General features: G+C 36.9%; 1 protein-coding gene across 1 annotated transcript in view; it reads left to right on the forward strand.

Moving 5' to 3' along the window:
• The window catches only part of TASP1 (taspase 1), an 88,548-nt gene extending 65,074 nt beyond the window's left edge, over positions 1-23,474 (forward strand). Inside the window, 3 exon segments of the mRNA XM_054821569.1 lie at positions 5,384-5,494; positions 10,174-10,247; positions 21,973-23,474. Of these exon segments, the coding sequence (XP_054677544.1) occupies positions 5,384-5,494; positions 10,174-10,247; positions 21,973-22,065 (278 nt within the window). The 3' untranslated portion in view covers positions 22,066-23,474.
• The last annotated feature ends 256 nt before the right edge of the window (positions 23,475-23,730 follow it).

Raw genomic sequence — 23,730 nt, forward strand, 5'->3', positions numbered from 1 at the left:
TGGAGTAGGCAACCTTCATCATGGGAGTAGTTTAATTTACAAGAGACATAAAAGAAAAAATGTTCTTTGCTTGTAGCTGTAGTTTCTCCAGAGCAAGGCTGAATGTTGAGGCAGTTATTTGTCTTAACGCTTGTGAAATCTGTACGCTCTGTCCCTGCTCTGAGGCTGAACCTGGGTCTTGGTGTTCAGTTGTGGTTCCTCTTGCAGAACTTGATGGGATCAGTGAATGTGGAGCTGCTATGAAGACCTGTTTGCTGCTTTTTGAGAGACCATTACTGCAAGTTAATAATGTACAAAATAGAGACATACAAACTTGATAATGCTTTCTATATGTCTGATAACAATAACAGAATAGTTGAGCTTTGAAGGAGGGAAGTGTGTTTTGTAAAATAAAATTTTGTGATGGTGGGGGGAGGTGAGGGTTAAACCGAAACTATTGAAAGATGGGGTTTGTTTGTTTTTTCCTACCCCTTTTTTCTGGTGTGGCCAGTCAGTGGTAACATTATTAGTTAATGCTGTAGTCGAAGTTTTGCTTTGGGTTTTTTCATGCCAAATTCTTCAGTGTTATGCCAGTGTAACTGGGAAGGAACAAGGAATTTCATGAGACTTACAAACCGTATTAAAAGCCCTAGGTTTTTGTAGGCTTGTCATTAGCAAGCTGTTAGATCAAAGATTTGTCTAGCAATTCTATTTTATTGCAGTACAAAACCTGTTTTTGGCTAGTAGACATATTTTATTTTATTTTTACTGAATTTTTAATTGTACAGCAAGATCTATCATTCTTAAGAGTACAGAGAGAGAGCAAAAATTATGTAGGAGTGTGGTAACCAGATTACTTTTGCCTTCTAATGAGCAGCCATTATGACTTCAATATACATGGTCATATTTCAGTTGCACCTTTTCTCTTTCTGCTTCAATACTAATTAAATATAATGTATATGAAAAAATGCCATTACTTGTATTGTTATTTTTTGCAGAAGTCTGCAGTATTATTTCTTTTTCTCAATGACTTGGCTCTAACAAAATGATTTTTAAAACTAAATTAATGAAATATGTTCCACAGTGTTTTGAGAACACTCACATTAATTCCTGTCTACAGTGCCATGGATTCTGTTTAGAAATGAAGTATAATAGAGCTTTGTACCTTTACTTTTACATATTTAATAATGAATGCCTAACGTTCAGCTGTCTAAAATCTTGCTTAACATAGACCTACTCATTTGCACTGTATCACTGTGTTAAAATACTCTTTAGTATAATTGCAATCCTCAGTAATAAGTCTGCATATTCAGAAATATCTTTCTTTTAAAAAAATTCACATATTTGAATCCTTCTTTTAACTTTTTAAAAAATTGCTTTAATTGGAAAATACTGTGTTCTCTGTTTTAAAGAATGTGCTGTTCAGTGTGTATTTAATTTGGCTTAGAGTCTGATTTTTAGGGGAGGAGAAACAGTCTGTCTGAATTTACTGTAATGTAGAATACTGTAATACTATTACTGTAGGAAACTGGTTTTTACTGCCACTATTTAGAGGCTGGTTCCCCACAACTTAGCCAGCACAGTGAATTGGAGGCACATACTATATTGTTGCTGATGTTGCACTGAGATGGTTTAGCTGAAATCGCTGGTGAAAGCGATTGGAACGGACAAGGGTGTAGTCACACAATTTGCTTCTGACGACTCTGTGGATGGCAGCCTTCAGCAGAAGTGGAGAAACAGACGGCCCGTGGAAGTGGCGTGGGTGAGAAGATCGTGAATCGTTGCAGGTGTTTTACAAGTGATTGTGTGTTTGCGTCTTCATTTGCTGCTTGTGTTTGGAGGTGAGAAGAAGGGAAATGTTCCTGTTTCAGACTTTTTCTCCTTTCCAGAATAATGTTCATTCTGCAGCTGATGATAAAATGGTGTAGAAAATTAAAAGTTGGCTCTGCATTGTTCCTTAAAAAAAAAATTTTAAAAAATCTTCAGTAGCTCAGCTGGCAACAATAGATCTCAGTAATTTCTTGAGTTACAACTGTTTTTTGGCTCAATCTCTATTGCTACAGCTCCAAACCATGACTGGCTGCAACAAGAAAGCCAACATGATCCCATCGTTTTCATCGTTATGTTGTAGTATATTGGTCAAGGTGCTACAAATGAAGATAGTCTGTAGGTTGTGGGTTTTGGTGTTGTGCACCGCTGGGCAAGTAACGCTGCGTTTCCATCTATGGAGGAGAGATAATACGTCCCGTCGTCTTTGCTTTGTTTGCATGACACAAATGTTTAAGACATTTCCCAGTTTAATACTCCATTCAAATTACCCGCTACGAGTCGCTCTAAGCCATCTCTCTGTCACCCCAGTACTACCGTTATGGTCAATTTGTACAAAGTTAGTGCAGTAATACCTGGTCTTGTGTGGTGTAACCAACGTTTGTCCTTACTCCAAGGGCCCAATTTATGTTGTTTATTAAGTCATCATCTTATGTATCCGGTGTGTTTTATGAGTGCTGAAGTTAAAACTATATTTTATCATGTTTTTATCACACTTTTATCATGCACAGTGCTATTAAATTAATCCTCTTTTTGAGTTTTCTAGTTGAAATAAGAGTAGAGTGGCAATGTACTCCAGCAAAGGCTGAATTAATACAGTCAGTTTTCTGGCTTTTGAGTGTTTAAATGTGGACTTGAACGCCTTTGAATTTTGTGCACTGCTAATAACGCTTCCATGGTGCATAACCTTCCACTGAAGGAAGTAACTTGGTTCAGAAAACAGTTGAGTACATATTTAGGGCAATACGATGGACAGCATATTTAAAGTCAATAAATAAATGCTATTTACGCTGGCAGCACTGGAGTTCTCGTGAGCACAGTTGCGCACGTATAGGTAGAACATTTTTTTTGGATTAAATTGTAGGCTTAAGACTTTCTTATGTGCTTGAAGCTCAAGTTTTAAATTATTTTTTCAACCCCTTTTAAAAAAAAGTCTCACAAAATGCATCCTGTGAGTGATTACTTTTTTCTTATTCTGTACTCCACTGAAGATAAATGTTTTGTTCTTGCAAAGAAATCCCTGTACAAATGAAAGAATTCTGATGAAAATGTAGTGTTACATGTTTTGCTGCAGACTCTTTACGTGGAAAGAAATATACTGCCAAGTCTTCTCTTAAAGTTTAAAAAGACAGAGCCTAGCATATGCGAGTTATGTTATTGAAAATTTGGTCAGTGATGATGGCACATAGTTGACAAAAATACTGGGGAAATGAAGAAATACGTGATAGGTTTATTTACAGACTTTTCTTTCATCTAGTCTTTCCTGATTGTGGGAGGAAAAAAAACGCTTAAAAAAAAAAAAAAGTGATTAACCCAACGTAAGCATTTCCAGAACAAGACTTTAGTGGCATCAAGTCTATAATCAGTAGTCACTGCCTGGTTTTATGCCCATTCATACAGTCTTAATGTTTTAGTATGGCCTTAAATATGCTATCTGCTTTAAATGCTGTTTGCTGACAGTCTTCTGCTGAAGTAGAGCATTTGTAACCATTCTAATTCAAGAGATTATTAGTATTTTTCACTAGAACCTTGAAAGAACCTTTCACAGGCCTTGAAAAAGGAGGAGAAACATTGCTTATTAAAAACTAAACCAAAACGTTTTCTGTCTGTGTGCAATGACACTTCACCACAGCATGGCTTATAGCCTCAATAATTTATGCAGTTGAGTGTAAGATCAGGTCTGGAGACCAAGTTCAGGTTAAGACATGGTCTTTGAAGTACTTGAGTTTCTGAAGTAAAGATTAAAGGATGTATGTCCTCTATAAAGAAAACCACTTTTTTTGTTCATTTGCTTGCAGAAATCATACCGCATACGTAGCCAGAACTTGGTTAATACAGTGAAAGTATAAGATATATACTTAGCATCCTGGAAAGCATGGAGTAAAGGATTTTGATTTGGGTGGTAAAACTCTTTACAACTTCCCAAGCCTTGCATTTCTAGTTTAACCAAAGACATTTTCCTCTTTTGCTATCTATTATGTTATGATTGGCTGGATTCTTGGTGCGCAGAGATTTAGTCGTGGTCAGTGAGTAATACAGTAGGTGTAACTGGCATCTAGTAATAGTTCTTGTACAAAGCAAGTGGGACTTTAAAGATAGTGTCTGTTTGTATTAGATCAAATAAGATATTACTGTTTGTTAAGCATACCACGTTTATTATATTCCTGCAATATGGGCTTCTATTGTAATGACCATGTTGTATCACTTTTGAACCTGGCTGCTCTTATGTCGAGAGAAAACATGGTAAAGCTTTTAGTTTTCCTTACAGTAAAGCTTAAAGTTGGTTCTTATTGGGGTTTTTTTGTTGATGTTATTTGCATTAAAGGAGTAATTTTAATCATATGAATAGCTGTGGGCAAATTAAAGGAGGCTGATGAGTAGATCTTCTCTAAAGTTCTTGCGGCCAGCAAATCCTTTTACGGTGTCTGTACACTAGACATAGTATACTAATTTATTTAAAAGAAAATAATTGAAAAGAAATACATGAAATGCCTGTTGCAATTGTATGTTCAACTTTAAATCACAGTGTATTGCAAATGTGAGACTAGGGTCTATTTGGGCTTAAGTGCAAGAACTTGGTTAATTTTGTGGCTCAAGACATTTAAATCATATGTAAATCATACCATTGTTTCCACATTTAAAACTACAGGAATCTCATTTCAAATTCCAAACCAGAAGAAGAATAGTTAGACTTGATTCAGCTAACTTTAAAACTTTTCCATCTTCTGATAGAAGATGGTTTATATCATATGTCTTAAATTAACAACAGAAAAGCCACTTTAAAAAGTAGGATGTGTTTTGGCTTTTCTGCTAATATTCATAAAACAGCAAGGAAGACAGTCTATAGCAATTTGATGATGTCTCTGTACCAAGTGCTTTAAATTGGGAAAAATGAATGAACTGTAAAAGTGACCCAAATTTGCTTGATTGTTTTCATATGTGGCCGTCTTTATATTAATTATAGTACAAAAAGAACTAAATAGTGAGACATGATTTTTTTTCAACTTGACACTCCATTTTTCATTATTTTATTTTCCTTAATCCAAGAAGAAATGGTTTTGTACTCACAAATGTAATTTCCAGTTTGTGGTTTTTTTGGTTTTTTTTTTTTTTTTATTCCATGTAGCTCTTTTTCCTTTTTTGATTACTGGTAGATTAGTAGATTACTCTTTAGAAAGTTACTCATTATAAACACCAGAAAAAATAAAACTGATGCTTTTGGAAAAGCACTGGTTGACCTGACAGCCTTTTCAAAGCTTAGTGACAAGGTTAAAGGGGGAAGGCAGGAAAGTCAAATAAAAAAATACCCAAGAAACTATTTCTATTGCAAGTAATTCTTCCCAATGATTTTGCCCAGGTTCACCTTTTCTAGCCAATGAAGATGGTGTACTCGGAGGTGTGATAGTTCTTCGGTCTTGCAGGTGTTCAGCAGAGCCTGAATCATCACAGGAAAAGCCAACTTTACTAGGTAAGAAATTCTTGTTTTGACTTGAGCTAGGTGCTAACTCAAAGTGAAAGATGAAATAAAAAGTGTCTGTGCATGTTTACCATTGTTCCAAAGCCACAGAGAAAACAAAAGGGGAACGGAAATTGTTTGAGATGCTAAAGCTGTAGGAGGTGAAATAGTAGCGTTAGCCTTGTTCGTTCTCTAAAACTGTGGAGAAGAGCATTCTTTCTGACTCGTTATTTCTAAGTTGAACTGTGATTCAGAGGGTTGCGTGGGATCCTTCTAAAACCATGGCACAGAAATAACGGTGGCTTGTGGCAAGGCAGGGTATGTTCCTCACAGAAAAAAAAAAAATCCCATTTTTAGCTAGGGATAATGTATATGACTGTTTACTGCTTCTCAGTGGTTTATATGCTAAAATTGCTATCTATAAAGTTCTTTGTTCCTCCTTTTTGCAGGACAAAATGTAAAAATTTGGAGGATACACTTAAAATTTAGAAGGGAGGTTGTTTTATGGTTAGAATTTTTTTGTTATACTCAGGAAGAAACAAGATCCTCATCTGTCTCGTGCTTTACAGCAGAGCAAGTGTATTACAGTAAACCGTCACGCGGTTTGTCGTAGAGAAACGGCTAGGAAACTGAATCTGTTGGCTACTACCTGAGGTGGTTGGAAATACAACCCCGAGATGGTAAAGCCTAGGCTCCTCTTTGAAGGCAGGGATTTGGGACTAGGGGCATATGAATGACTTCAGCATGACACTTGTACCATCTCCTTTCCTGTGGTGCTCCTCAGATGTGGGCATATGTGTCTGGCCATGCTATGTGCTTACGTATTAGGCCACATGGACCTGTCTAATATATATTTGTTATGCTTCCAGAATTAAAGTTGTTTTCCTTTGCTTCCCCAAGTGTTTCATGAATCGCTGTCAGTAGCATTACAGATTTGAAGTAGCTTTCACATTTTTTAAGATCTGATATGACAAATTTGATCACTTAATCTAACTTCATGTTTTAAGGCAGTTCATAGCTTCTCACCTAGTAATTCTTGCATTGCATCATTTCTTTTTAATCTATGGGCTATTGTTTAGAAAGACACCTCACCTTTGTTTTAATTCATTACTGGTTTTGTCCCACTAAATCCTTTGGTGACTTTATGTCGCCAGAGTTCGCCTGCGTACAGCCAGCGTGGAGTAGCAGGCAGAGTGTGTGCTAGAGGTGAGCCGGCAGATACATTCTTAACGATGGGATAACCCACACAAGCTCCAGAATTTATTGCTGTCTGTTCAATGACTTCCAGGATGCTAGGGTCAAGTTATTACAGGTGCACAGGATGAGGTGTATGTTATCTTTGAGTTTTGTTTTCGTATCACGCCTTGCTGACTTGTATTACAAGAATCTTTAAATATTGTGGACTACTTTGGCTGTGTTGGTCGACTTGAGTCTGATTGTATCCCCCACCCAGTCAGGATACTTACTCCAATAAGTAATTTTGCTCAATGCAGTTGATAACATTAATTTTTCTCTACCCAACAGTTGAAATTTATGTGTGTTTTATGCTTTTGGTCAACATCGCATCTTGTCCGTAAGAGTTTCATGTACGTTTATTTTGCTATTACAAAGAACCAGAGATTTGGGAGGTGAAGCCTTAGAATTCCAATGATGGTTCTGGGATCATCCTGAGGGACAACAAAATAATTTTGGAAGGCTTGGATGGGAAAAGGTTTTAGAAATAGTTTTTGTATGTTATATTTTTTTTTTAGTTATTGCTTGAATAGCTTGTCTTTTTGAAGAAGCAGACTATCAAATAGACTTGGACAATCATCATACTCTTGTCTTTCAACTATTTGAAAGCCAAGACTGTCTAATCCTGACTCTAGAATCAGGGCATGGGTTGCTAAACATACAGAGAATGTTGCAAGTTTGATTTACAGTTTTCAGATTTAAGAATGGAATAATTGTGACATCATTGATCTACTGAAAAAGCATCCTACAACATAAATTCTAGCCTTAAAAAAGAGATAAGAAAATGAAAACACATGTTTGATTAAATAATAATAAGCAAGATCAACTTAACCTTCAATTTCTTATGTTTGGAAGTGAGAGAAATATTTATATTCATTTAATGTTTGTTGTTCATGTAAGAAAACATGTTCCCATTAAGGAAGATTTGGTATTTTTTCCTCAAAAATTAATGAAGAAAATCCCCATCATAAGTAAAGACTATTTGTCCATTGATTTTTGGTTTTCTTTCCACTGAAATAAGATTAATGTAGCACAGCTTATTCTAAAGATATTTTTTCTATACCACAGATTTTTCCTGTCTTATAGTGTACGCTGAATTAATGTATAGTTAAACATATGTGGTATTTGTGTTGTTTGGATTGAAGATGTGTAATACTGAGGAACTCAGTGTACAGAAAAACAAAATCTCATGTCTTTATTGCAGGGATGATTTTTTTTTTTTTTTGAACTATTGAAACAAATTGCAAGAAGGTAATTTATCAAATGGGTGAAAATATGTGAAATGTCTTCAGATTAGTATGTAATTTAGGATTTTCATGGTAATTCCACTGCTTGTAATAGCTGGCAATAACCACATTTCATGCTAGTACGTGCTACATTTGGTCGACTGTGTAGAAGGAAAAAAAACATTAAAAACTTAAAAGAATATGCCTAGAGTTATCAAAGGCAAAGGAATAATATTTTGAGGGTATTCAGCCTGAACTGTTCGCCAGCTTCTCAAAATTGAAAGATAAGATTAAATTTCTCTCCAGAAAATAAATGCTTTCACTGACAGTTGAACCTTTAGGGTATTAGGGAGGGGTTGGCCTCGTCGAATGCAGTTTTATTGCACTGAATATGTTTCACTCTCTGAAAGCTTTTGACTAACCTTTGGCGATATCAGTCATGAATCTGTTACGGGGGGGAGCAAAGCGCATACCTAAATGAAGTTCATTTTTCTTTTATGATGAAATCTGCATATCTGTCAGAATCTTCAAGTCTTGCCGGGATTGTCTAAACTTTGATCTTCTGCTCCGGGTTAATTGCTATGCAGGGATAAATGGTTCAAAGGATCTTCGTCAACCATATTAAAGGCACATGAGGACCAGGAATGAATAAGAGTTTTAAAACCATCTAATGATGCTTTTTGCAGTATGTGAAAGTCTCTCTCTAAAGAAATACTGGAAATAGATTTTCACGGCGTCTTGTATAATTCATGTAAGACTCCTCCTGTAATCCAAAGGAAAAATTTATACTTCAGTGCAATTTTTTAAACATTTTACAGTATTCTATCAAACACCCTGAATTCTGATTAACTACACTTTATTTCTTTTTCCCCTTTCCAAATTATCTACTTGATGAACACAAAGAAAAATGGCTGTGGCATAGAGCAGGAAGAATACAGCGTGGCAGTTTATAAAGCTCCACTGGATGGAGGCTAACAGTATGAATAATGTGCTCGTTGTCTGAATTTTGTGTTACAGCGGAGTGGAGAGGTGTTTGTATATATAAAGATGTCTGTGTATGTATCAGGGAATTAAAGATCACTGTAATGGGCTGTTTAAACAATTGATAAATCAGGCCATTTGGAAACATTAGACCACCACCGTACCTGATTAACATGCATTAACAATACACATTAGCAGCGGTTAGTTTTCTTAATCATTCTCACTACCAGCACAACAGTTGGTCTTTAACGTTTATATCCTAAAGTAGCTGCGAGTATACAGTACCAGAGAGCTGATGCTGTATAGTTAGTGCTAGAAGTCAACGTGATCAGACCTAAGAGTGATTTGATAGGGAAGCCAAAATCCAAATGGGCTCATTTCTTCTCCATCTTTCTTTCCTGTCTTACCTTTGGTGCTCCTTACCCTCTCCCCAAAGGAAGGAGGTGATTGCATATGCTCTTGATATGATTGAGCATAGTTTTGGGACCAGGTCTTGCTCTAATTTTGCCAGGCATCTTTCTTGCGTAGTGTGCAGTGTTATTCTGCTTCCATCGGACATCTCTCCTGCTGCTTCTGCAGGATTACTTTGCTTTCACCAAATGTCCTTCCTGCTTGCTCTGTATCTTCACTTGTCATCTTGCAAACTTTACAACTACTGCATGTTTTCCTGTACCCTACTTGTGCAGCTAAACCACAAATCTCCGTGTACCCATTGGTAGTTACATATAATGCATATATTTATGCTCTGTTCTGTGAAAAAATGCTTGTTGCTGCTTATTCTGTTGATAGTGTTAAAATTCTGCAGAATCCTTGTATGCCATCTACGTTTATGCCGTTGTAGCGTACTTAGATCTGGGTTCAGGGCAAACGAATGCAAATTATATCTGCTTCTACTTTATGGGTGGAACAGGCCTCTGCTCGAAGAGTTGGTCCTATCTTTTAACTGTACTTGCAGTTGATGCATTTTTCATCTTGGAGGCTTCATATCGTTGAAGTAAGATTCTCATTCCGGGTATTAGTTCTGCAGTGTGTGACTGAAAATAGTGCAGGAAAATCTTGTTTGTTTGATAGCTGTTTCTTTTGAGATGCAATTACTCTGGTAAGTAGTTTTTGTTCTTTAAGTTTGTTTTTTGTCCTTTCCCAAACTGTATTTTAAACTATATTTGTTTCTCAAGTTTCCAGTCTTGTTAAATTACATCTTATATTTTAAACCAACGCATTTTTTGTGACTTCTTGCATTTTCATTTATAGTGGAATTTCTGTGGAGCCATACAACAGAGAGCATGTGTGTAGGATATATGTCTGCACAGGATGGCAAAGCCAAGGTAAGCTATGTGGAATAGGTTGTAATAAAGTAGAATGAGTGCAGAAGCTAAGGAGAATGTGAAATAATGAAATACGTAAGAAATTTCTGTCTTTAAGACAATGGAACAAGTAATAGATGCATAAGCAGTTAAATGTATCTATTGATTGGGCATTTCTAATTCCTTTTTTCTTTTAATTGCAGCAGTAAACAAAGTTATGCTAATGTATGTATTATGTCAGGAAAAGGTGCCACACACACATTTCCATTCCCCTCTGCTGACAGTAATTGTATTTGAATAACTTTATCCAGCTTGATTCAGTTATACTGGTTATTTAGGGCAGTACGATATTTTTCTACAGACGTGTCTTCCTTCAGATAAAGCATTTGCACCAAGGAAGAAAGGACAGGTTATAAAACAAATTTCAAGGTAGTTCCAAGAACAGCCTCTGTGGTAAACAATTTAGATACTAATATCCATGATTCTTTTAGTTTCTTGGGGTCTAATTATTTTTTTTTTCCTGCGATGAGAGAAATAACACGTTAAAACTGAGTTTAGCAGTGGAAACTGGAAAAATCCTTAACACGAAATAGTAGGGATTTTAACCAAGAGGATGAGAGCCACCTACTCGTAGGAATACAGCATTGAAAGGAGAAAAAGGCGGGTTTTGAGATGTAGCAACTAGAGCATTTAGGAGAGGTATATGGACGATGAGAGTGAACGTAGGAGAAGCTGCACACAGACGCAAAACCATAATTTCTATAGACATTTATAAATGTACAGCCATCGGTGCTCAAGACTAAGAGTGACCATTCAGAACTGGTTAAAGGAAGTGACAAAAGTGGGGGGAAGAGCAAGAATAAGGCAGTGGCTCCCCGATACGGTTAAACTAATGGGGGAGGTGGGGGTGTTTACTGGAATATTTGCATGTATTAGAGGAGGAGATGACAGCCAGGAAGTTTGTACCAGCAGATAATAGCAAGAAAGACATCGAGCATTTCGATGGTAGAATTTAAAGGAGTTTCAATTTTAAAGCCTGGAAAAGGAAAGAATTTGAGGGCCTGGATTTGTTTGCTCTCTCCAGAAATGGCTACTTGTGGATCTGCTGAGGAAGAAAGTTTAGTCATCAGCAATGGAGAGGGAGAGGAGTACATAAACCCAAATCTTTCTCTTCTCTTCTCTTCTCTTCTCTTCTCTTCTCTTCTCTTCTCTTCTCTTCTCTTCCCCCTGTATTTCATTTGAGAGAGACATACAAAGGAGGGCATGACCGAATTAATAAAAGAACATACAAAATAAGGAATTGACAACAGATATTTGAACCAGCAAGAATGGTGGAACATGCTGGTTGAAGCATTGGGAAAAAATGAGTTCATTCTCAAGGAGTAAAATGTGTAGAAAAAAAGACAAGAATGCCCCAGAAGGAGGAGGAAGATAAAAAGCAGCTGGTGAAGGAAGTGCTGGTAGAGGTGTTATTGAAGTATTTGCTTTCATGGCTTATGTAAAGTTCTTTCCAGTTGATTATCCATGGAATAGCGTGTGGTTGTACTTGTTTTCTTAATATTTATTTTAGATTTATTAGAAAAGAAGCCAAACTCAAGCAAAAAGCTCAGACTGAACTGAGTGAAGCTAAAGCAAGCTCAGCTGCAGATGTTCTAGTATTCGCTAGTTAGTTTAAAAGTCATTATGTTGTGTTCACAGTGAAATAAGGAAGATTATTAGAGTGCCCAATGTTAAGTTATTACAGTGTCACACCTGCCTCTGGCTTACACTGCAAGCTCAAAATATTATTGTTTCTTCCTGGTAGTGTCTGTCTAATTAATAAATAAATGCTAAATATAAAATCTGTCTGGTAATGAGTACTAGCATGACAGTGCCATGCCCAGCGATGTTTTCGTACTCACAGTTGCAACACTTAACATCTGGTGTGCATTGTTTTCATATTGCTGGTAAATTCTCCAGCTGGTAATCTTGATTGCGCTGACAGACACAGCTGCTCTTCTTGGTTCACTTTTAAATTATGTTTTTGACCTTCATTGAAGAGTTAATCCCCCTCCCTTTCTTCCTCCTTTGAGTCTGTGGCCACAAATGCTTTCCAGAGAAAAACCACAAATGCTTTTGCTGCTGACTTGTATTGATCAAAAAAAGCCTTCTGTCATAAAAGCTGGAATTTTATTCTGCTACAACTAGGGCTAAGTTATAGATGGAAAACTGGGCTTGAAATAGAACACAATGTATTGCAAGTTAAAAAAAAAAAAAAGGCCAAAATCTCTTTTCTTTAATAGAGTAACTGTTTTGTTACAATTAATTTTGAGTGCTTGCCATGAAAGAATAATGGTATAAGAATTCATAAAAGTATAAAATATCACTTGTTTATGAGTACCATAGGAGAATGATCAGGCAGCAGCTTGTAAGGAAACATCTTGCTTTCCTGTTTTTCTAGGGTGGTAAAGAGCTTCAGTTTTTATTTCTTTTATCAGTATAGGACTCGGGTTTTATTCTTAAACCAAGGGTTTGTCACAGTGGCTGATTTTGGGCTGGTTCAGTTTAATGAACATGAAAACATATTTTTGTAGCAAAGCTTTTAGAAAGTGACAAGGTTTTAAGTGTCCACTGTTATGAATTAGACTGGTATTAGAATCATAATTATTTAAAGGGGTCCATCCTAAGGGGAAAAAGGATCTTGCTTTATAATCTTAGCGTGATTCTTTGTACATTGGAGGTTAATGCATTTCATAATAGGACCTAGCAAATGGTGGTTCTGAACCCTGGACAAAGAGTGTGGAGATACAGGAGGCCTTTCTTACAAGGCAAACACTTAGACACTTACAAGCGAGATACCAGCTCACCTGCAGATACTGGTATGCTCAAGAGGTGGAAACAGACTCAACCAATTAACTATCAGCAGCTCCTTAAAAAAACTGTGGGGCAGGAAGCGGGATCGGAGACTGGCAGTGGTTTGTACGTCCTGACCTGCCGGTGCTCCTGGCCGTTAGCGCTGTGAGCTCTCCAAGTACTGATTTAGAAGTCTCCTTGCAACCGGAGTTTATTTCCTCCCGATTTAGAAAAGAGGGGGTTCTGCACCTCCAACCCAGACTGCCTGAATGCTGACTTGCCAGCCTAAGTGTATAAAATGGCTGAGCCTGCAAGAGCTGTGGAACAATTTTGCGCTGTGACTAATAATTGTTTGATTTAAAGCATACTTTCTGGAAAGGTGTCCAGTCTTTTTTTGGAAAACAAGTTGCCTGGAAAAGTCACCGTTTCCTGTTGAACGTTGGTTTAAAATGTTTGGTTGAACGTTACTTTAAAAATACTGTGGAGGCTTGCCAGATGAACTAAGTTCACACCTTATTGCTGACACAGTCATCTCTGGTTGCGTGCCCTGTTACTTGCCTTTAGCGCTCTCTCGGTGCTGGAAGTGTTTCAGTTCCTCCACCACTGATAGCGCTGGCAATGTCATCTTCGCTACTTGCAGAGGGGAAATCTCATTGACTTCCCGCTGATTCTTATGCCTTTCAACCCTTACATTGCTGCCACAAGCAGCTGATCAAAGCATATCCTTGCTGATGCAACCGTATGCTTTGTTTCCTGTCATCCCTCTTGACACGAGCAGTTTCATAATGACTCGGTGCCAGTGTTTGTCACGTACTGGATGAACTTTTTGTTTGAAAAACTTTGACTTTTTTGTATGCTTCTTGGAATTAACCTATAGCACCTGATACTACAACTTATCCAGGCTAGTGCCTGGGGCCCTCAGCTGTAATGAGCTTAAGGGACAGATATCTTCTGTTCTAGAAGTTGCCAGCCCCAGACTTGCTTTCTGAAGCAATACCATGGCAGAATCTTTCAGCATTAGGCCTGTTCTTTGGGAAGATGAATGGACTTCCCGAGACCTCCTGAAGCACGTTCCTGCATTGCCATCTATGTGATGGTAGAATTGTCATGTAAGCTGACAGTCAACTATTTTGAGCTGTTAGTGAAGCTGTTAAAATATTCTAGGCTGCTGTGGAAGTTTCTGGCCACAGCCATGAGAGTAGATAGAAAATATTAGTCTGTGGACTTCTTTTGCACTTATGCAGCTCCGTTTGTAGCAGTAACTGCTGCATTAGTAAAGGTTAAGACCCTGGATTGAAGGTCTGGGAGGTTAAATATCTTCATGAACTGAGGAGCTATGTTTATTCCTTTTTGTTATTGTGATGTTGACTCATGAATTACTTGATATGAATTCAAGATCTTTGATAAGCAGTAAGCTCTTTTAGATTTCCTGCCCAAGCTTTCTTCTCTTTATGAGACACTAGTCTTCAGCATAACCTTCCAGATGTTTTTTTTATGGATCCATAATAGATCCAACAGCTGATCACAGCATCAGCTAAGAAGGTCATCCTGTTACTGGAGCTCTGACCTCTTGAAGGATACTCTGGCAGCTTTCAGTTCATCAGTTCCAATTTTCCTGAACTGATTAGGTTACATTCTGAGAGCTTAAGCAATTGTGTTGTCACCATTGGGAAAATAGCTGTATTCTGATGACTACAGTGTTGCTTCTTGGAGTTGTGTCCCTACTGTTGCAGGTGATGTGGAAATATTTGAGGTCTTAACGGTTGGTGTAGCATTTGGTAAAGCAGTTTTAGCGTCAGTTTGCATGAAGGGCCTTGAGATCTTCTGCCGGAAGGCAGATCTTCTTTGGGAGGGAGAGAAAATAACTCCTTGAACTCACCCATAATGTGATTTTTGGATGTAAATGGAGAATGGGAAGGAAAGGAGGGTAGTGGGTAGATTACAAGTTAATTGACTCCTCTTAGTTACATAGTCTTCGTATCTTCTTGTTCTTTGTCTGCTTACCCAATGGAGAATGCTGCAAAGGAAAAGAAGTTCTTCAGTCTCAAATGGCAGCACATCGTATGCCTGCAATTGTGAACTCATGTACCAACTGCATCTCTTGAAGGTTCTGGTTATGGGTAGGCAGCCTTTGATTCCATGTTGCGTATCTGCGCATAATCAAGGAGGAGCCCTTTTATCTCAGGCAAAGTCACTCGAGGCCCATGGTACTCTGTGTGCAGAAAGTCTATGTGGGCAGGATGTGCCACAGAACTTGTCTTTTCCTGAATCTCCCAAGTTTCTTACATTATCTTAGTGATTGAGAGTAGTGGGTGTTGGGTGATGTTTTTGCTAGAAAATAGGTCCTTTCTCACTGTGTTTTCAGTAGTGTTTGAAGTCAGAGTGCTTTTTTCCCAGCCAAAGATCCAATCTCAATACCAACAGTGTGCAGTTTTGATCCTGTGTTATGTGTAGGTATTTGAAATAATTTGTCAGCTCGCTATGGCTCTTAGTAGGTATAAATTTACTATGTGATCTGTGTATAAATGTTGCTAACTTTTGCAATTATTGTAAATGTTCCTATACTTTTGAGGTGTTCTTGTAGTTCAGCTTCATAGGTTTTAGTTTTTGTAACACCTAGATGACCTAGACAACAAATTTCTAAAAATCTAGTTGTAATTTTTGAATGTAATCCAATTCAGTTGCCAGTTTAAATCTCTCTTTGGCAGATACTCAATTCTTATGACGTGAATTACTAAGCTTTATGTTATGGCAGGTTTTAATATTGCAAAGCTACATATGCCGTTCTTTCCATTTTCTAATGAACCAAAATCAAGTTGCTTTGCAAGATATGGGGCAACAGTAGTGGAGAGTGTTGCATATTGCTGTGTTTGAAAACATCCATCAGCAACAACTGTTGTCTACACCAAATGTGATTGCAATACGCAAACAGAAACTTCATCTTTGACAGTTAATTTCATTTTCCAGTGTAAGGAAACATAGTGGCCAGGGAGACCGTTTCCATTCACTCTGCCTGTTGACATGTTAGGTGTTGCAATCAGATTGACTTGCCTTTGCTAACACTGTAAAATTTAGCAAAATTACTTCCCTCTGTGTTTCAAGTGATACATATGACAAACACTGATTGTAGTGATTGTTGTTGGTTTTCTGATGTGGCTTCTGTATTTTACTTTGTGAGTAAAAAGTCTGTGAAAGCTCTTTGTCAGGAGAAGGGCAGTTATCCAGTGCTCATTGGGTGAAGAAATACATCTTGGAAGGATCCTAATTCTAATTTGAAAATTAGTGGAAAAATTTACTGGGCCTGTTTAGTTAACAGAAATACTAAGTCAAATAATTTACTCATTCATTTCAGACTACAGAGAGAGTCTTTTAACTTCATGAGACAGGAAAAGTGTATGTCACTTATACTTTTTTTTTTTTGTCTTTAATCTGCACTCTTGTCTGGAGACTGGGGAATCAGTGAGAAATTTTCACTTGAAAAGAACTCTGTGCATACAGTAGAGCATCCAGTTCTCTCATAAAAATAAGGTATTTATATTTGTTGGAAATAACCTTCGGTGCTAAGATACCAGTTCAAATATTTGGCTTGAAGACCTTTATGGAAATTAAGGGCTCTGAGATGGGAAGATAAGTTCAGTTTTTTGGGTTGAGTTCTTGCATTAAAGCCAGTAGTTCTGGAACTCTCTTCATATGTGGCCGACATATTTTAGAATGAAGCAGCGAAGATGGGATTGTGTATCGAGGTATGCAAATATAAATGCAATAACCTGACTTAGCACCTGCCATTCAGAATGGCAAAAACAACATTTTAAGTTATATGGCAGTATTTTAGAATACTTCTACAAAAGCTTGGGTTGCTGACCTGAATAGATGATCGGTTGGTACATGGCTTTAGACTGTCTAAATATATGTATGATTTAGTGAGATTAAAATGCTTTAGTTTTCAACTCTCTTAAAATTTTATTTTCTTTCCTAGTGCATTATATTAGAGTTTTTAGATACATAAATAATAATATACTTAACCCACAGAATGAATTTGATCTTGGAAAACCGTTAGCTTCCTAAGAAACCTGTATGTAGAATAAGTATTTTCAGTGCCTGAGAGCCAGAAGCATGTCATCAGTACATCTGTCTATCTTTTGCCCACAAGGATAATAATTCTGGAGCTCTTCTGTTTCTTTTTTTTCCTTCTTTTTTTTCTTTTTCTTTTTTTTTCCTCTCTTAAGATTTCACCAAACGTGTTGCACATGGGATTTTCTGATAGCAGCAGTTGCCAGTATTTTGCAGGGCGCTTTCTCCTGTCATATGGCAGGTGTACATTCAAACCATGTTGGAGGAGAGCTTCCCAGGAGACAGAGCAGCAGAGGATGGCTATTGCTGCCTAGAAAATAAATTGAGAATGTGTGGCCAGATGGTATTCATGGTGGAAGTGTGTACGCAGCTAGAAAGCTCTGAATTTGTAAGGAATGTATGGGTTTGGTAGTACTTTTCTTTGAGGAGTAAAGCTGTAGAAAGCAATTTCATTAAGTATATGATGGCCTTGGTCTTTCATTATATTTCATGTCAATAGTGTAATGAATGGAAAAAGTTTGTTTTATAAATTATTCTGTCTAAAGCACATCCTGAGCATGTAATAAGAAAGCTAAACACATGAAGGAGTCCCTAGATTTGCTTAAGAACTGAATGTGCTGCCATCTGGTAGTTGTACTTTGTCCTCTTGGCAGCGTTTGATTGACTTCCGTTTTCTCATGCAGCACTGTCTGTCTTTTGGCTTAAACTTTATATTCATTTTACGTTGTATTTATGCTTTTAATGAAAAAAATGAAGCTGTTGTGACAAACTAATACTTTTATGTGTATAAAAGGAGGAGAGTAGCTCTTTAAAGACTTAAAAAAACCCTCTTTTTGATATTAGTTGGTCTCAAGGTTGTTTCAGAATCATTGTCCATGAGACGTGAAGTAAAGTGAGTCTTGGCACAACTTGTAATTTTTTTGTTTTTGTTTTTAAAAAGGTATACTAAAAATACATAACTTCAAAAGTAAATGAAATGTTCATGACGAAAAGATGAAACCATATATTGTCTGCGTAGCAGTTAACGATTATTCCAGGGCAAAGACCTATTAATTTTGGACTTAAAGGGTAGTGGGAAACTTTCCAGTGTGCATCAGAAGGGACTGAGAGATGGGGGTGTTCCACAGACAGTGTGTGCAGCACTGGGGTCGGGGGAGTTGGTTGCTCTGTGGTGTTGGTTTGGTTAGGAGGGAAATAAGGAAATGCTGTGTGTTGGGATGGCTACACGGAGTAAGAATCAGTGTCTGAAGACTGGTTAGCTTGTTTGTGCTTTGTGGAGGGGTGGGAAGCAAAATCAAGTACTGCATCCAGCATTTACCATTTTTTCCTTCTGTGGCCACCAGGTTTCTCCTTTAAGCTGCAAAGATCTGCGGTGACTAACTGGTTTCCTACCTGTGAGGAGCTCTGCTCCTACTAGGCCCTCACCAACTTCACTTTTCTCTAGGAAAGCAAATCAAATCAGAATATTCTCAGGGACAGTAAAATCTCTGTTTATGGCGCAGAAGATACGGATAGCCCCATCGTTCTTAATCTACCTTTCCTTAGCATACAGTTTCATCAAGGAGGGCCTTCCGTGAAGCTGAGTGGAGGATTAATTCAGGAAAACTTTTCCTGTTTTTGTGCTCCCAGGCACAATTTCCCCCAGATGTGGGTTCATTCAACTTGTAAAGCTGACGGACTAATTGAATTCAATTAAGCTTTCCAGTGTTGTTCTTTTTAGTTTGCTTTTTATTTTTATGTTTTTAAAATCTAAACCTAATCCACTGTACAATCTGGACTTAATGTAAAATATGATGTTGGGATATAAAAATGTAACAAACTGTACAAATAAGTTCTGTGGTTGCATTTAAAAATATTAAATCTTCTTTGATCTTTCTTTTTATTTACTAGAGTTTGTTCTTATGGCTAAGAACAAGGGAGAGATAATTGTAAGAATTCACTTGGGAGTTTATCTGAAGTTGTCTTGACATGGCAATGTTATCCTTTCATATTACTTATTAGATAACATATTTTAAGCACGATCATCTTAGATCTGTCTTATTTTTGTTCTACATAAGGCAGCCATTGATGAAAGTAGTCAGTGTAAAACAGCATCTGTATTTGCTCCATCATACAAAGTATGCAAATAAACAGGATGCAAGTAAAGGCTTTAGGAAAGGTTTTGTTATATGTGGTTTGAGTGTTTCTGTAAATGGAAATGTACAGATGCTAGTGTATAGTGGTTTGTTGGGGGTTTTTTGGTTGGTTTTTTTTTTTATGGGAAATGTGTTTTTCCTTTTATAGGAAATGAGGTTTTGTATAGGAAATGTGTTTTTGACAGCTATTTAAACATAGCTACTTGATAATGTATTGATAGATATTGACGATCTGCTTATTACCTTTTATGTATTTTCCTTTCCTTGCTCAAAAACTTACCTGGGTATTATGCTTAACTAACTCTTTAAAATAACAAGATTGATAAATTTCACGTGGATTCAATGAAGCCCCAAATTTTGCTCCTGCAATTACATAAGGGTCTATTAGACATTTAACTTTGGGTTGTGGGATAAGCCAAGCCTACGCAAAGGTTAGTTTGTAACTTGGGTCAGAAAACTAATTTACACAAATCAGGTCTGTTGTAGTTATAATGGAAAAAAATTATTATAAGATTCATGATAATCATTATAGTGCTAATATTTCTTCTGTTTCAGTAACAAACTTCCTCTCTTATGCCTCTTGGCAGCATTATTTGGCATCTGTGCTTTTTATTGTATTGCTATAATAATTATTCTGACTGATCGTGATCTCCCTTATAAATGATGCCTGCCTTACAGTGGAGCCCTGGTTTGCTTTGATTGTAGAATGTCACTAAACAATTGGTGGCGGTCTTCCACTGGGGAAATTTGCTACTGTCCCTGTCCAACAAGGCTGCTTTGACGCTGTCATCCTATCCCACTTTTCATTTAGAAATTTTCACAGACCTGGAAAAATGTCTTGGGTCTGTCGGTCATAAAATAAAAAATACCCTATTTCCGCTTGGTTTTCTTCCTTTTTCTTTTTTTCCCCTTTAAACTTATGAAATAACATCTCCAAAAATTGTCGGTTACATTTTGGGGGACACTGTAACAGATTTGAAAGGACTCTTTTCTTCTTGAAGTGGTAAATCAGGGTCATAACCAAAATTGTTCTGAAAGCAGGAGGATGTTCATATATCAAGCAGGAAGGCCAGAGATCAAAGTTTTAGCAGTAAAATGAAAACTTTTAAGTGTTTTTAATTAAATCTCATTCTGTAATTTAACTGAAAACAAGACCACCTAAGAGCAGACACCAGGATACCCTTATCAAGAAAGGAATTAAAAGAAGCTGCCTCAGATACAAAATCTCTTATGATGCAATGAAATGTGGTTACAGTCTCAAATCACTTTCTGCCCAATTAGTGCAAGTTACTATTACTGAACTTTTACATCTATACTTTTTGTCACAACTCATTGCCTTATGGCAAGTTATACATTTTGCAGCATTTAAAATCTTGTAAATGGGATAACGTACTTCCAAAAACTTAAATATGCAATTTCTGTAATTTCTAAATGCCAGCAACTTTTACATTGTGAGCTTTATATCATAGTAGGGATAATTTCTAGATCCTAATTTAATAATTGTTTAAGCATTATGTTGTCTGAGCATTAATGAATTACTTGATGAAATGTGTTAACTCATGAGGGGAATGGAGGCCAGCGCTCCTGCTTCGGTGGGAGGGATGGCTGGAGCGTAGCTTGAGCTGCTGAGTCCCTGCTAGTGCCACTTTCTGCCTCAAGCTCCGAAAGTAGGAAACAGTAAAGTTTGTCGAAACATGCTTCTGACTCCTTCTGTTGTTGTGTTTAAGCATGGCTTTAGCCCCTTGGCCCTATGTGAAAGCAATCGATGTAACTGTAAATGGCTCTTCCTGTAGCTCAGAATCAACAGTGCGGATGAAAACGTAAGCAGTTTCCACAGTATAAAAATGTGTGCAAAGGGGAAAAAAAAAAGTCATTACTTTTAACAGCAAGTCAAAGTATCTTTTAATAAGTGAATGCTTTTTCCCATCAGAAATAAAATGAACCTTGGAATATAAAGGATTTTTAACAGATGTTTAGCATCACTGAGTTACAATAGAGTTATAAGCTGAAGCTTTGTGTACACAAACACATGCACCCACTTTCTGGCTTTTACTTTCTGGCTGAAATATTACAGAGCCATCTCAAAGGCCTGCTTTTAAAACTTCTCCATGGAAAAGACACCTGTTGACAGAAACACAATTGTTCGTTGGATCCATTTATTTGACAGTTGGCAACAAATATCTTAGAGGAAGTCTTTGGTTTCTTTAGGTGGACAAGTAACTATTTTCTGCAGAGAAATGTTGTCTTTGCATCCTGATAATCACAGTTGCCTTATGCTCTGAAGTGTTAGTTTATCTCTGTCAAATAGTTTATTCTGTCTAAGATTTCTGTAAGGTATGTTTCTGTATGCAGTACTAAACTTTTTTGAATCTCCGTAAGAAATAGACTTATAAACCATGGAATGCAACGGTAATTTTTCTTTTGTCTTCACGCTGGATATTCCTTTCTTCTACTCTCAGTGCACTGGGTCATGCAGTTTACCTTTTCTACACATCTGTCGCGGTCCTTCTCTTCATGCGTTAAACATTAGCGCAAACAAAATAAAAAAAGAATCCTAGTTGTTTGCAGCTTTTCAAGTTGCTTTGTAGTTTGCCCTCAGACTTCGGTGATGGAACAGCTTAATTGTTCAATACGTACAAGCTTGCTTTGTATCCTGCATAATTCTGCCTCTCTTCTCACTCGATGATACCCTCTTGACTTTTCCACAGACTCACATTTCAAGACTTCCTCCTGGAGCCGTGGCAGGACAGTCCGTGGCGATAGAAGGAGGAGTTTGCCGGCTGGAGAGTCCAGAAAGCTGAACAGCTGATTCCTCACTTCATTGCAAAGAATGTGAATGACTTTTTGTACAATAAGTTTTTTGTGTTTTAACAGATGTTGGAAATTCTACTCTTGTTTTATACCCTGTCTTGCAACCATGTGCACCATAACTTGAGACAAGTGCTGCTGTAGTTTATGTTCTCACTCTGTGAATGGGGGTGTCTGCATGTTCATTTTTTCCCTAACAAAATAGGAACTCTTCCCAGTTGTGTGAAGATTATGTATGGTTAATAATTGCATTTTCATTGTTTTATGTTTGAAAAATAACTGAAAGTTAAAAAAAAAAAAAATTTAAAGATATGGTCACAATTGTCATTCATGTTCTAAATTTACAAGTAACAGGCCTTTGAAGTGGCTATATACTTATGCAAAAATGATTCTGGTTTCTAAGTTTCTCAGTGGTTTAAGGAAATCCAGTGGTCGTTTAAACATGGGTTGGTTTTTTCCTCCCCAATAAGGAGGAATTTTTTTTGTCAAGAATGGTTTCAGTGAAACAAACTAGAGCAAAATTAAGGCTAGAATTGTTTTTAAATAGTCTTATAAGTCATATCTCTGTTCCCAAACTAAGATGTTAATAGCTTCAAGCTGTATGTATTACAAAAAGCTATATGAAGATAATGTATTGTAACGCAGTCTTTATGTATAATGGAATATTACAATGTAAATAAGAAAACAAAGTTTATGGAAAGATTCGATATTATTCTTCGCTTCTGTTTTAAATCTATTTTTGAGAGGTACAGAAATTGAACATATTACTGGATGCGAAGTGCAATGTGTATTAAATGGATGTTGGGAGGTCTGATACTAGCTTTCGTATTGAAAAAGCAACTTCCTGAAGTCCAGCCACAGCATGGCTATTTATATAACTGTGTGTAACATGTATTACCGTGCATAAATTTACTGTAATTCTTTTTATACCTTCAACAAAACTGCATTCTAAAACAGTGTAATCCTTGTCTGCCTTGTGAAGCATTGGCAGCTGAACTGTCGTTTGTCACCAGTTCTAATATGTTAGTCAGATCACCTGAGTCCTAAAAATGAGTTCTGACATACAATCTTCAGTACTTTTTTCTTCACAGCATTGGCAGCAATAGAAGACTTTTGTAATTAATTCATTGTCCTGATAAGTATGCCAAAGAGAAACTAAAATAGTTCATCTTTTTCCCTGGTGGATATTTGATAATTTTGTTTTCAGAAATAGTGGATGAATAGATATTCAGACTGTATTCGCTTAATCGGGCATTGTACTTGCCTGTTTTGTAATGTTGTGCCTGCCTATAACAGACATACTTGACTGATTAAATGGTTACATTGATTGTAGTACCAATCTTTCATGGATAAAAATCTTAATAAATTTTTTTAATAGCCTGAGTTAATTTTCACTCTTATGTTACAGCATACTTTAAGATACTGTCATCTTTGTGTGGTTTTTAAATTGTGACACCAGTGTTGTCCTATAGTTAAGATATTTCTGTACAGTTCTGTAAATAATAAGAAACTGGGGCTTTCTGGGTTGCAGAAACAAAAAGTGGACTGCATCTCTTCGAAACAGTTTGTGCTGAGATATCAGACTGGATCCTCAGTTGGTATACTCATGGTCCGATGAAATTAAGAACTGTACTGTTTTATGCTAGCTGAGGCAGTAT

The sequence above is a fragment of the Grus americana genome, chromosome 3, assembly GCF_028858705.1.
Source record: "Grus americana isolate bGruAme1 chromosome 3, bGruAme1.mat, whole genome shotgun sequence".
Lineage (NCBI taxonomy): Eukaryota > Metazoa > Chordata > Aves > Gruiformes > Gruidae > Grus > Grus americana.